Raw genomic sequence first — 15,567 nt, 5'->3', positions numbered from 1 at the left:
GGTAGTCACTTTCACCCTCATATTTGGAAATGCACTAATTATCTAGGTTTCTAGGTCAAACTTGCACTACAGAGGGAAACCCTTTTGAATAGTAATCTTTTTTGCAACTTTAGTACTGTTCAGCAAAATTGCATTATTTGGTTTTAATTCAGTTTATGTCTTGTTTGCATACAGAGTATTTAGTTGCTAAAAAGGAAACAATAAATGTAACCCATGGTTCTTTCATCCTAACTGTATTGAAGCTATTTAGGACAGCAGGACAAACCTCTAAAATGTAACACTCTGTCAGTAAGTATCAGATTAGTGGTATGGATAACACTATAAGGTATTAGAGAAAGGTGCTCACTGTATACCAGAGTTTAAGCAGGGTGTTAGAGAGGAGGTAGTATGCAAAGAATGGACTGGTTGGATTTGCATCAGCTTTTTTTTTTTTTTTTGATTTGCATCATCTTGATTAGAAGAGCTTTTAAAGGATGGCTTGAAGTTGGAAATAAGCATTTTGTTTATAGGAAAACCTAGTAAAGCCTTTTATATATACTTCAGCCCTTATTGATCTCCCTGTGGAGCATCTGTATATATTTGTAAAGTTTTATAACTGTTAGCATTTTTTATGTTACTGTATTTCTTTTTATTTACTAATTTGTATAGAAATATTATTTGTGTTCCATAGATTATCTCACCCAGTCCTCATAATAATCATTGTACAGATAAGGGAGTGGAGGATCGAAGGAATTCTAGAAGTCTTCCACTGCCCACCGTCTCAGGGCCAGAGTCGTAGAGTGAAGCGCAGGGTTTTGGCTGCTCATACGGCTGTTTCCTTGACAAGGGCCAGAAAACTCAGTGGCAGTCTTCTGCTGCCACTTCCTCTATGCTAGAGTTACATCTCCTACGAGGGAGGAGATAGTGGGACAGGACTGACTATACTTTGTAATAATCATTGCGGGCATTTTATTAGCCAACCAAAAGAAATGATGTAGGTAAAAAGAAATTTTAGCAGAGCAGTGAGATTTTTGATCACTGTCAAGTAGAAGGATTTGTTTGCTTTTCATGCATAAGAAATTAGAGATTGAACCTCAGTAGAGCAGATGTATTTATTTACTGCTGGGGGAGCAACCCCCATTTTTTCTTGTTATAGTTATTTTCTTTGCCTATAATAAATATAGGCATCTTTTCTTTTATAGTTACTTTCTTTGCCTATAAGGAGTAATATCAGCTAGCTGCAGCTAGGTTTTTAGTGCAAAGAAATCACATGAAATCACATAGGAGATGTGTTACAGATTATAAAGAGTTTTTTAAACTGTAGTCACATGGTTCTTGCAATATTCTTCATACAGCTTCCCTTGTTTCCCTAATGGGTCTTGGATTAATGCTCTTCTCCTGCAGCAGGAAGGGATTAACAGGGATTTCCCACTTGTTGGCCTCCTGAGGCGCTGTAATGAGTAAAGGAAAGGAAAGAAAATCTTAAATCACTTCACACTTTGTTAAAAGTAAGCTTCTTCCAAGCATTTCAGAGGGCAATAGAATATAAAATTTAGAATTTTGAAGTATTCTTTCACCCTTCTATTTGGAGAGAGGGGAGTGGGTGGTAAGGTAGTAGATATTAGAGTTAGAATAGTCATGACATAAAAACTGAATTTTACTAAGGAAAATAAATCCCAGGAATTCTGTTCAAATAGATTAGATTCTTTTGTTGTGATAGAGATGTTCCTGTGTTGAAGATAGTGGACTATATGGGAGTATTTGTCTAGAAAAGAAAAAAAAAATATTAATTGGCATTTTATTGGCAACAGTAAAGTTGGAATATGATAATAAAAACAGTCATTTATTTTTAAATACATATATATACTAGAATTTATAAAGTGTCATTCTTGAGCTTGGTTACCATTGAAGATAGTTGAAAGGTAAACTATGTAACTGTCGCCCAAACTTTTTTATTCTTTTAGAAATTTCCTTCAGAGATGCTTATCAAATTGCAGTAAATCTTACTACTTCATAGCGGTTTCCATATTATTGATCTCAAAAGGTATATCACTTAGCTTATTCATTAAGCTTGGCCACAAAAGATTTTTGGCTGTCTATAAAAGTCAAGGAAGGGCTGAAGGAGTGAGTTCCCTGTAGATGTTTGGCAGTGGTAATGTAATTAGAGTAGCCATGCAGGTGAGAAAGGTAACCATTTTGAATGGGACAGTGTACATACACATGTGTAGTTACCGCTGCTACTTTGAAAATAAAATCATACAGTTGAACTTTAATCTCCACTGTAAACTTTCAGTCAGTGTTTGATACGCTGACCTTTGGTTTCTGTAGCATCTCTGAGCTTAAATCTTGTGTGTTATTATTTATGTTTCTTCAGGTGTAATTTCATGTCTGTTCTCTCTCAACTAGACTGTGATGGATATACCATCCATCACATACAACATCCATATATGTTGTCCAATTTATAGGTCAGTCCCTAGCACCTGGCAAAGATCAGATCCAGGATATCCATATGTTTTATTAATATTTAACTGACATTTTTTATGAAAAAAGGTCATGAGAATCAGCCTTTCCAGGAGCCTTTTAAGGGGGTGGTCATTCCTTAATTCCACAAAGTTGTCTTTGCCTTGCTTCTAAAATGTCTAAATTCTGGATCACAATGTGACATCGTGGGCCTCCTACTTTGCAGAAACATAGTGTAAAGTTCTTACTTGGTAGGTAGATGTCTGCCAGTTTTTCCGTTAAATTTCCTTTCCAATTTTTATAAATTTGTATGTAATTTGTTATCTTGAGGTAGGCAGTGACCTAATTTGAAGGTGAAGTAAATCATCTGAACATTGGAAGTATCCATACAGTAGAATCATTTTCAGTATATTTTTCAATGATTGTCTATTTAAAAAGATCACATCATTATAGTGATTAAAGTACATGTATGATCCGGGAGACTATAATTTGCTGGTGGTAGTTCATTATTCTGGTATGTAGATTTGAATGGATGGTTAAAGTGACATCTTGACTTTCTCACTAGTAAGTAATCTACTAGTTGTCATGGTTTCAGGCATGGTTTTATGTTTGGGATGGCAATAGTAGTTTTAAATTGTTGAATTGAAACTGTGGAAATATGTATACAGATATAAAATACATGATAGAAATTCTCTTTTTTGGTCACGGTTATTTGGAGTTAAGATAACCAGAGTTTGAAACACCTAATTTGGAATAAATCAGACCCCACACATTCTTACTTATTAAAAAAAACATTTTGAGACATTTTAATTCTCAACGTGCCTTTTATCACTTTATCAAATTTGCCTAACTTTAAACTTCTAGCTAGTTGATGAATTTTAGATAGTAGATATTCTTTACCCTTTTATCTTTATAATCAGGTTTCACTAGCTTTAATGATTTTTTCTTTTCAAATAGCATAGATTTCATGTACATATATTTCAGTAGGTACTCTTTTTTATCTCTGAGCATATGTAATTCTCCATTTTCTAAAGTTTTGTTAGTAAGATAAACATATGTGTAAGTCTTGTAAGTTTAAAAATGAACAGTCATCCCAATTACTTGCCTGGTAGCTATTTTCATAGCTGGCCTATCTTATATCTATGTAAGAATTTTACCATATCCAAATGTCAGTTACTTCCTTAAAAATATGAGAAAATGATAACATTTCTCTTCTATTTTGCTAAGTAACTTTCTTTGCATTCACATTTCATATTCACGTTATAACTCATTTCTGTCCTGGATGATTTTGAGTTTCTAGTGCTTTTTCTTGAGAGTTTCTCTGAACCCATTCAGTGCTTTTATGTAACTTATTCTTTTCAAGCTTTTCTTTGTATATTTGTGGGATTCTTCTTTTGTAGCCATTTCCAAGAGTGTCATTTTACTAATTTTATTAGTAATATTTAAGCATTCCAAGATACAGGCCTAAGTAGCATTATGACATTTTAGAGATGGAAAAGGATTTCTCATGAGATGAATGTGGAGAAGTATATATACCATTAGACTACTTCATAGTTGTATGCACTTTGTTAGCAGCATAGTGGTGCCTGATGATCCTTGCCCACTAGAACAGGGCTTGATTCAGTCATTATAATTATCAGTGTAAGGAGTAAAACCTTTTAGGATAAGGTGGGATCTAAAGAAGTCTTTGAAAATGTCAGCATAAAGGAAGTAGTCTTCTGTTGTTTTTTTTTTCCCCAGGCACAAAGAAGAAAGTGGGGAAATTTTCAAGGAGGATTCTTTTTAACAATTTAACCAGTTTGAGAGGAAGCAATAGGGAATATGGAAAGGGAGGTGGCAACCCATTTCAGTGTTCTTGCCTGGAAGGTCCCATGGACAGGGGCGCCTGGCGATCTACAGTTCATGGGGTCGCAAGGGAGTCGGACATGACTTGGCCACTAAACAGCAAAAATAGGGAATATAGATGGTTTGTTCTTCTAGATTTTGTTACACTACTGTCAGCTTACTTTCACAAACTGAAAAACTGGGGTAGCGATACCAGTTCCTTTAAATGTTTTATCATAATCTCTCTCTCTTTTTTAAAATAGGGAATTGACTCTCTTTTGGAGTAAACTGCAAAGAAGAATCGATCCTTCTGTGGACACTTTTTTGGAGCGCTGTCGTCAGTTTGGTGTCATAGCTAAAACACAGCAGCATTTATTTTGCCTGATTAGAGTTATACAAACTGAAGTGAGTAATTTATGTTTTTTGTGCTGATTGTTACTGGAGGGAAGAAATAAGTGGGGAGACAACTTCTCAGGCAACTCTTTTTAAATAAGGGAAAATGAGAAATAATGGGATTTAATAAGATTATGGAACTAGACATAGCTAGCTGTTTCTGCAGATTTCCTAGGAATCAACAATATTTCTTTGTGGAAAATAGTGATCGACATTACAGACCACTGGAGGAAGGAAAGATTGTTTCTTGATTGTCCCCTCAGTCACCCCAACCTAGGTCTGGTTTTCCTAGAATAGTGTTCTGTATTATATACAGACATGTTTGTTGGTAAATTAGGATAGTAATTATTAGTGAAGAAAGTATAATTGTATTTTCCAGCTCCTTGATAATGGAATGACTAACTCCTTGATGATGGAGTGATAGATTATCTAGGTTTTAGAGGAAAGGACTGTACACAGATTGCAAGCTTCTGTGCAAATTAGGAAGCAAGTTAGTTTTGTCTTGTTTTTTAAGAAATAAATATTTCCTAAAATGAAGTGCTGTGTATAAAACCTAGTGTTTTGAATTTGGCCCCATAAATTAATGCTAAGACTGGAGATTTAGACGAGCCTTATGCTATGCTTGGTTTCTGTTTTTAGTGTCTACTCAATGACAGAGATCCCTGTATACCTGTATCTATGATGGTTTATGGGTATGTTTTATGGGTTACTTCTTTGACAACATCCAAGGATTGTTTATACTAAAGTCAAGGCACAGTTGTATCATTGATATGTTCTGTAGCCTTTAATGTATCCTATTTTAGTACTATCCATATCCTATTTTAATACTGTGTGTCTAGTCTTCTCCAGTAAAGATAGGAAAATGTAAAACAGTTATCAGAAGCAAATTCATACTTAGACAAGCTAGGTGATTATTATTTCTCATCACTACAAATGAAGTTGTATCCCTATCATAGGAGCATGTTCAAGTAATTACAGAACTTGCCTGTTTAAAATCATCAGTGGTACAACTGGCCTTTTAGAAGTTTTGGTTTTAGGGTTTGTTTGTTTTTTTTAATCTTTAAGGAAAGGCTGAGTTTTTCCTTGCTGCTTAAGAGAACACCACAGCTTAGCCCTGAAGTCAGCACCCGTTTATTAGCTCACAGTTTTGTGGGGCAGAAGTCCAGCACAGTGTGGCATGGTTCACGGCTCAGTATCACAAGGCCAAAATTGAGGTGTTGGCCAAGCTGAGTTTTTATCTGGAGGCTCTGTAGACAATCCACATCTGAGCTCATTTGTATTGTTGATAGAATTCAGTTCCTTTCAGTTGTAGGGCTAAAATCCTCATTTTCTTGCTGGCTGTCAGCCACAGCCTGTTTTCAGCTCCTGGAAGCCACTCTCATTTTCATTTTGAAGCCAGCAAAGGCACAAAGAATTGTTCAAATATGACCTCCTTCACCTCTGACTTCCAGACCTAGATTTAAAGAGCTTGAGTGATTGGGTCAGGTAATCCACTTGTCTTAAGATCAATGGGTTTGGGGCTTTAATTACACCTGCAGGGTCTCTTTTGCCATATAACATAACATAATCATAAGAATAATTCCATATTTATAGGTTCTGCTTATACTCTAAATGAGGAGATTATACAAAAGTGAAGGTCAGGGGGTTATTTTAGATTTCTCTTTACCTCAGGGAATCACAAAAATGGGAAAATGTTAGAGGATTAGAGAAGATGGGTTTCTGACGCATACCAAGGAATTTGCTGTCCATTTGTATAACCAGAACCCATTTATTTTTCATCCTAGTCCTAGGATATTTTCCCCCTGTAATCTTTACTTATGATATTTGTCCTAAAGGGTAGAAAAGCTATGGACTGGTGGGTGGAAGGGGAGTGAAATGGAATTCCTTTCAAATTGAGCAAGACACCTCTAGGTTTTCAAAAGCGAGACGTGATCTAACCTCTATCATTTGGGATCTAGTTCTACTGTGAATGGAGATATACCAGATGATAGTGATGTGAAGAAGAAAAAAGTTTTTCCCTCTCTTTTACAAATCAATAACCCAGCTAGATAGGCCAAGGATCCTCTCATGGCTCCAAATATCAGAAACCCAGGTTCCTTTTATCTGCTGTTAACACATAGCTTCCATCTCATGTTCCAAGATCTAACTGTTCCAGTCCCAGCTATAATGTCTTCATTCCAGATAGCGAGTAGAGTGGGGAGCAGACCACACTATGACACACCTTTCCCCCCGTTCCTTCTAACGCATTCACAAACACGGTCACCTAGCTGCAAGGGGAGCTTGGAGATACACTGATGATTCTGGGTGACTTTCTAACCAGATAAAATCAGGTATTTGATTTTTGTGAAAGAGGTGAAATGATCTTAGTGCATAGCAACCGGTTACATAGCCCTCGGGAAGGAAAAGATTAATGATGCTGAAAAACTTTTGTGGGCATTGGGTCTTTTGTGGAAGGCAGGCCTTGTAATAGTACCTCCTTATTTTCTGGGTTTTAGTTTTCTCTAAATAAAGAGCTTAAAGCAGATAATCAATTAAAGGTGCTCAAGACTTCTTAAACTTTGATTCTGTGACTTGAGAAACTCATATTGGAAGGGATGACTTTAGAGAATGTAGGGTGTCTCTCAAGGCTTTAAAAATAGTATGACAGAAGAATGGATATAGATGTTGGTTATATTTGAAATGGAAGGTATAAGAAGAGGGATAATCTTGAAGCCAGTTTATTTGACCATTGAGCTCTTTTTGGTGGAACATACAAGTTAGAATCATTTTGCAAAATTTTGTCTAGTTTTATTCCCTTCTCTTCAGTAATAAAGAAGCTGAAAATTAGAAATGTGTGACTTGTAAGGATCTAGACCCTGGGTATCTTGACAAATGGCATAATGGTTATCATTTGTAAGTCAGATACAATGGTTATCATTTGTAAGTCAGAGCACAGAGGACTTGGAGAAAGTCCATTAAGTTTTAAAATTTTTCATAGGTTCTTAACAGGTTACTAAACCCCTTTCACAAGACTGTGTGAGTAAACAGCAAAGAATCCAGATCTGTTCTTTCTTAAACAGCCCAATCTAGTTGAAATGGTAAAGTTTGTGAAATCACTAAGAATACTTTTCCAAAAACAACCCCACAGAACTACCATTATACATTCTGAATGGGTAGTTACTTGTTAAAGGAGTGGTGAATAAATTAGAATTAGGGTGTGGAATGTGGAACTGAATTTTGAAGAAACTGATGGATATGAATAATTTGATAGGTTTTTAAACAGGAAACTGAAGAAGTGCCTTGGCATATTGTATCAAGGGCACGTGGGATATAGCGAAGCCAAATGAGGATAATCTATGCAAAAAGTTTATTCAGAATAATGTCCAAGATTAATAAGGGTTCTGTATATTGATGGCAGTTATTTCATTGTGTTCTCAGAATTTAGAATGGTACCCAACACAGAATAATTGCTTAGCAAATTGAACAGTGGGATTTATCATCAAGTATTTTATATGGGATTCTGTTGAATATGTACTGTGTGCCAACATTGTATTAATCACTTTCTGTTACCTTACTTCATTTTTATAACAACATTAGGAGAAAATCTAATATTGCCGCTACAGTTGTCATTTTACAGATAAGGGGACTGAGGCTTAGAGGCGTTAAGAACTTGTCACTGTTGTGAAGCTGGGGTTCAAAGGCAGTCAGTCTGGCTCAAAATTCTGTGCTTTTCAGTACTGTATTTTAAGCTACTCTGCCATAAGATCCTGCTTTTCTTTGTTCATATTATTTTCACATATCCTTTCAGCCTCTCACATGAAAGGATCATTTTAAATGCACTTGCCTTTTATCATATACAACCAGGTCTTTTTCATGATTTTTGACTAATTTCTGAGAACCTGCTGCTTTAGAGAAATTTTCTTTTGTTTTTCTATGGGAAACAGATTCAGTACACCTGTAACTATAAAGTACTGATTTTTTTTTTTTTTGGAGGAAACGGAAAAATCATTTATTTTACCCTTGAGGTTTTGAAAACACCCAGTTGTTCATGATACATGAATTTTTTAAATTGAATTCAGTCTTAAACTCCCTTTTACACATGTATTTCCTCTTAAACCCATTTATTTAAGCCCTGTCCTTCCTACCCAGCTGAGACAGTTCTTTTTTGACTCTTTCAGTGACCTTATTTATTCTGAGCTCCTCTGAATTTATGTGCCTTTTTAATTTACACATTTGGCACATAGGTAGATTGCTGAGGATTAAGGACTGCTTTAATATGCAGTGCTTTGGGACTTGCCTGGCGGTCCATTCGTTAAGACTCCACATTTCAACTGCAGGGAACATGGGTTTTGTTACTGGTTGGGGAACTAAGATCCTGCATGCTGCACAGTGTGGCCAAATAATAATAATAATATGCAGTGCTTTATAAAGTTGGATACTCTATAAATGTACATTGTTGTTGTTTATAAGTTTTAAGAAGAGTGTATGTGTGTATACTATCAGTGAAATTTATGTAGTATTTCCAAATTTATGTAGTTTTCCATATGGAAAAAAAACCTTTTCTTCCCTGTTTTTCTTAACAGGCACAAGATGCTGGTCTTGGGGTGTCGATTTTACTGTGTGTCAGAGCTCTTCAACTCAGAACAAGTGAGGATGAAGAAATGAAGGCATCAGTTTGTAAAACAATTGCTTGTCTTTTGCCAGAAGATTTAGAAGTTAGACGAGCTTGTCAACTTACAGAATTTTTAATTGAACCCAGTTTGGATGGATTTAACATGTTGGAAGAACTGTATTCCCAACCAGATCAAAAATTTGATGAAGAAAATGCACCAGTTCCAAATTCTCTCCGATGTGAGCTTTTACTAGCTTTAAAAGCCCACTGGCCTTTTGATCCTGAATTTTGGGACTGGAAAACTTTAAAACGACACTGCCACCAACTTCTAGGACAAGAAGCCTCAGATTCTGATGATGATCTAAGTGGCTATGAAATGTCTATTAATGACACAGATGTTTTAGAGTCATTTCTCAGTGACTATGAGGAAGGTAAAGAAGATAAACAATATAGAAGAAGAGATGTGACAGATCAACATAAGGAGAAAAGAGACAAGAAACCCATTGGTTCTTCTGAAAGATACCAGAGGTGGCTTCAGTATAAATTTTTCTGTTTGTTATGTAAGCGAGAATGTATAGAGGCCAGGATTCTTCATCATTCTAAGATGCATATGGAAGATGGAATTTACACCTGTCCGGTTTGTATTAAAAAATTCAAGAGAAAAGAAATATTTGTTCCTCATGTGATGGAACATGTTAAAATGCCACCAAGCAGAAGGGACCGCTCTAGAAAGAAATTACTCTTGAAAGGCTCTCAAAAGGGAATCTGTCCCAAGAGCCCCTCTGCAGCCCTGGAGCAAGGTCAGTCACTGAATGAACAAGCCAAAGGAGAGTCACATGAATATGTCACATTCAGCAAATTAGAAGATTGCCACCTGCAAGACAGAGATTTGTACCCATGTCCTGGCACAGACTGTTCCCGTGTGTTTAAGCAGTTCAAATACTTAAGTGTGCATCTTAAAGCTGAACACCAAAATAATGATGAAAATGCCAAGCACTACTTAGATATGAAAAATAGAAGAGAGAAGTGTACTTATTGTCGACGACATTTCATGTCTGCTTTTCACCTGCGAGAGCACGAACAAGTGCATTGTGGTCCTCAGCCTTATATGTGTGTATCTATAGATTGCTATGCTAGGTTTGGATCAGTGAACGAACTGCTTAACCATAAACAAAAACATGATGATCTGCGTTATAAATGTGAATTAAATGGCTGTAATATTGTTTTCAGTGACTTGGGACAGCTTTACCACCATGAAGCACAACACTTTAGGGATGCATCTTACACGTGCAACTTCGTTGGCTGCAAAAAGTTCTATTATTCCAAAATTGAATATCAGAATCACCTCTCAATGCATAATGTTGAAAGTTCAAATGGAGATGTGAAGAAAACAGTGAAACTTGAGCCGGCAGCAGGTGAAAAGCAGGATTGTATTGATCAGCCCCATCTGCTTGACCAAACTGATAAGTCACGTTTACCAGAGGATCTTCTCTTCTGTGCAGGATCAGCTAGTTCTCAGATAGAAACTACAGAAAATCTGAAAGAAAACAGTGACAGTAATTCTAGTGATCAGTTAAGTCATAGCTCTTCAGCTTCCATGAATGAAGAGTTAATTGACACACTGGATCACTCTGAAACCATGCAGGATATATTATTATCTCATGAAAAAGTTTTTGTGCCCTCCAGTTTAAAGGAGAAATGTTCCAATGTAGCAGTTTGTTTTGATGGGACTAAGTTTACCTGTGGTTTTGATGGCTGTGGTTCCACATACAAAAACGCGAGAGGCATGCAGAAGCACCTACGGAAGGTTCATCCATACCATTTCAAACCCAAAAAGGTAAAGACAAAGGATCTCTTTCCCTGTTTGGGTAATGAACACAATCCAACGACTGAAAAGTTTGATGCAGAACCTAAACCCAGCTCAGATACAAACAGTGACTCCCCAGATGAAGGTCTGGATCACAATATCCATACTAAATGTAAACGAGAACATCAAGGCTATTCCTCAGAAGCCTCCATCTGTGCCTCTAAGAGGCCCTGTACAGAGGATACCATGTTGGAACTTCTGTTACGCTTGAAACATTTAAGCTTGAAAAACTCAATAACCCATGGATCTTTCTCAGGGTCATTGCAGGGGTACCCATCCAGTGGTGCTAAGTCTCTTCAAGCAGTTTCAGCTACAATCTCAGATCTTAATTTTCAGAATCAAGATGAAAATATGCCAAGTCAGTACCTGGCGCAGTTGGCAGCCAAGCCTTTTTTCTGCGAGCTTCAAGGATGCAAATATGAATTTGTGACTAGAGAGGCTTTGTTAATGCATTATCTTAAAAAGCATAATTATTCAAAAGAAAAAGTCCTTCAGTTAACCATGTTTCAACATCGGTATTCCCCGTTCCAGTGTCATATTTGCCAAAGGTCATTTACGCGAAAAACACACCTTAGGATTCATTATAAAAATAAACATCAAATTGGCAGCGACAGAGTAACTCAAAAACTATTAGATAATGAAAAATGTGATCATGAAGGCCCATGCTCAGTAGACAGGTTGAAAGTTGATTGTCCTTCAGAACTTGGAGGTGATCCCAGTGGTAACTCTGAGAAGCCACACTGTCATTCTAAAAAGGATGAGTGCAGTTCGGAAACAGATTTGGAGTCATCCTGTGAAGAAACGGAAAGCAAAATATCTGATCTCTCATCACCAATAGGCAGCCATAGAGAAGAAGGAGAAGGAAGAGAGGGCAGAGGTAGCAGGAGAACTGTTGCTAAAGGAAATCTCTGCTACATTTTGAATAAATACCACAAACCATTCCATTGTATTCATAAAACTTGCAACTCCTCCTTCACCAATCTCAAAGGCTTGATTCGCCATTACAGGACTGTACATCAATACAACAAAGAGCAGTTATGTTTAGAGAAAGACAAAGCGAGAACCAAAAGGGAACTTGTCAAATGTAAAAAGATATTTGCCTGCAAATATAAGGAATGTAACAAACGCTTCCTGTGTTCCAAAGCTCTTGCGAAGCACTGTAGTGACTCTCATAACCTAGATCACATTGAAGAGCCGAAAGTGCTTTCTGAAGCTGAGTCAGTGGCCAGATTTTCCTGTAACCAGCCTCAGTGCCCTGCTGTTTTTTATACATTCAGTAAGTTGAAGCACCACTTGATGGAACAGCATAACATTGAAGGAGAAATACATTCAGACTATGAAATTCATTGTGATCTTAATGGCTGTGGCCAGATTTTCACCCATCGCAGCAATTATTCTCAACATGTATATTACCGACATAAGGACTATTATGATGATCTGTTTAGAAGCCAGAAAGTAGCAAATGAAAGGTTACTACGGAGTGAAAAGGTGTGTCAAACAGCTCACCCTCAGGGGCACGAACATCAGACGACCAGGAAATCGTTTAATGCCAAGGCTAAAAAGTGTGGCTTAATCAAAGACAAAAAAGCTCCAATTAGTTTTAAAACGAGAGCTGAAGCCCTCCATATGTGTGTGGAGCATTCTGAGCACACACAGTACCCCTGCATGGTTCAAGGATGCTTGTCTGTGGTGAAGTTGGAGAGCAGCATAGTGAGGCATTACAAACGCACCCATCAGATGAGTAGTGCCTACCTAGAGCAACAGATGGAAAACCTTGTCATGTGTGTTAAGTACGGTACCAAAATTAAGGAGGAGCCCATTTCTGAAGCAGAGCCCTATATAAAGAAAGAAGAAGATGGGAGCTGTGAATCAGAGCTCATACAGCATAGCCATCCCCCAGCAGACACTAGCATGCCTGTGCAGACCGCTGACCCCCTTCATCCAGGCGAAAGGGATGGAGGCCAGAAAGGATGTATAGAGAGCAACCCAGTTTTTGATGCAGATTCTCTGCTCTACAGAGGAACTCTGAAATGTAACCATAGTTCAGAAACCACTTCTTTGGAACAATGTAATATAGTTCAGCCTCCTCCTTGTAAAATAGAAAATTCCATACCTAATCCTGATGGGACTGAAAGTGGGACTTATTTCACAAGTTTCCAGCTGCCTTTACCAAGGATCAAAGACTCAGAAACTGGGCAGCAAAGTTCAGGGCAAGAAAACACTGTAAAAAATTCAACCCATGTTCCAAAAGAGAATTTCAGGAAGCATCCACAGCCCAGGTCATTTGATTTGAAGACTTATAAACCAATGGGATTTGAATCTTCATTTCTGAAATTTATTCAGGAAAGTGAAGAGAAAGAAGATGATTTTGATGATTGGGAGCCTTCAGAGCACTTAACATTAAGTAATTCTTCACAACCGTGTAATGACTTAACAGGGAGTGTTATGGCAAACAATATGGTGAATGACAATGACCCTGAAGTTGACATACCTCATTCTTCCAGTGACTCTGCAATTCATGAGAACCTGACTGCAATCCCACCTTTAATAGTAGCTGAGACGACAACAGTTCCCTCCTTGGAAAACCTGAGGGTCGTATTGGACAAAGCATTAACAGACTGTGGAGAACTTGCCTTAAAACAGCTTCATTATCTTCGGCCAGTGGTTGTCCTTGAAAGATCTAAGTTTTCCACACCAATTTTAGACTTGTTTCCAACAAAAAAGACAGATGAGCTTTGTGTAGGAAGTTCCTAAATAGCAATTTTGTTTTAGAAACAGACTGGCTCCAGCACTGCAACGTGGGGACAGTTGCCAACTTGAACAAAGGCTGAGAACCAGCCACACCATCATTAGGGTAGAATAGGCTGTGTATTTACATGAATGTATAATATCTATGTCAGCAGTATTGGCTGAGTCCATTAGCTCTCCAGTTGGTTTATTGATTGGGTTTTTTGTTTTGTTTATTAAAAAATGGAACTGTATTCTTGTTTGGTGCTAATTAATACATCAAAATATATTGGGGCTTCCTTTTTCAAATTAAGTGTGCATGATTGTATATGGAACAGATACTAAGATCCCAGGGTGGGAGGGCTAGGGAAAGGGGTATGGAGTTCTTACTTGACTTGAATGTGCGCCCGAGGGTGCTTTGTGTAATATATTGTACACTACAGCATCTTATATTTTTTGAGTTGAGTTTCAATAAATTACAATTTTTCACCCATTTTTTTTGTTTACTCATAATGAGTTTTCATGCCACACATGAATTGGAATTGCACATGTATTTTCTGAAATGTGCACTTATATTTTACCCCGGTTCTTAACCAAACCATTCAGATCAAGCTTCCTTTTGAATGACTGTTGTCTTAAAAAATTTGTGGAAAGAAAATTCTAAGATAGAGTAATAGAGTAATTAACTCTGGGAGTCAAGGTAGCTCCTGGAAGAGGATGTTCAGGAGTTTTTCAGGTAGAAAGGAGAGGGTATGCCAGGCATACGGCTCAACACATTCAGAGATAATAAAGCCGTGTTTCCAGGCAACTACAAATAATGTGATAGGCTGGCAGTAAAAGGGGAGCACTGGAGCATATGAGCTTCTTGTAGAGATAGGAACCAGACCACGAACACGGAGGACTTTGGACTTGAGTCCATAGGCAGCCTAGAGCCTTTACAGAATTTTAAACAACATTCATATTAATCTGTAGATTGCTTGAAATGAGTGTGATTGGAGGGGCTGAGAATGGAAACAGATCTAAGTCCGTTAAAGTAATTGAGGCAAACTTGGTGAGAGGCAAACAACGGCAGCAGAGGGACGAGTAGATGAAATTGAGAAATTTAAGAGGATTATTATGCACTGGAGGGTAGAGAAAATGTTTTGAGGAAAACTTAAGGTTCTGTAGTGATGGATGCAACCAACTGAGGCAAGACTAAAAAGGAGTTTGGGGGAAGACAATAGAAACACAAGATGAGTTTGGCCTCTGTGTTAAAGTTTCAGTGGACAGTGGGACATCCATGTGTAATGACAAGAAAAGCACTGTTTTCTTATATAGCAGCTTTATTCTCTGTTCTTTGTGAAGTCACTTTATCATTATTTAACAATGAAATGACACAGATAGTCCTAAAATCACCTTCTTATGCCTCTGGTTAGAATTTTAAGATCTTTTCTCTGACCCTTAAACCTTGTTTTGTCAGCTCTTAAAGAATTTTATTCTACCACCTCCTCAGCCTAAGAGTCTAAAGCACCCTACCACCACTACCACCACCACCAAGCTGAAGTCATTTCTTGGCTCAGATCTTAGTAGGATACAAGATTCTCAAACAAGATTCTACTGAAAGCAAAAGTGGCAGAAACAGTGGAACTTCTTAGAGGCTGAGGTCACTACTGACTGAGTTCTTTGGGATCTTGAGCTCATTTCCCCTCTGGGCTTCAGTTTCCTGCCTTACGAAGTGTTGAGGTGT

At 37.5% G+C, this 15,567-nt stretch overlaps 1 protein-coding gene across 4 annotated transcripts in view; it reads left to right on the top strand.

Annotated features, from left to right (window-relative positions):
* The window catches only part of RLF (RLF zinc finger), a 79,677-nt gene extending 65,342 nt beyond the window's left edge, over positions 1-14,335 (top strand). For 2 of the 4 annotated variants that reach the window (XM_059884597.1, XM_059884598.1), the window contains 2 exons: positions 4,527-4,668; positions 9,219-14,334. In XM_059884597.1, the coding sequence (XP_059740580.1) occupies positions 4,527-4,668; positions 9,219-13,868 (4,792 nt within the window). In that variant the 3' untranslated portion in view covers positions 13,869-14,334. Of the gene's footprint in view, positions 1-4,526; positions 4,669-9,218 lie in introns of those variants that run through there. The other 2 variants (NM_001205939.2, XM_059884599.1) reach the window with 2 other exon arrangements.
* Positions 14,336-15,567: the final 1,232 nt, after the last annotated feature.

Source organism: Bos taurus, chromosome 3 (genome assembly GCF_002263795.3).
Source record: "Bos taurus isolate L1 Dominette 01449 registration number 42190680 breed Hereford chromosome 3, ARS-UCD2.0, whole genome shotgun sequence".
In the NCBI taxonomy this organism is placed as follows: Eukaryota; Metazoa; Chordata; class Mammalia; order Artiodactyla; family Bovidae; genus Bos; species Bos taurus.
This window is presented reverse-complemented; position numbering and strand designations above follow the sequence as displayed.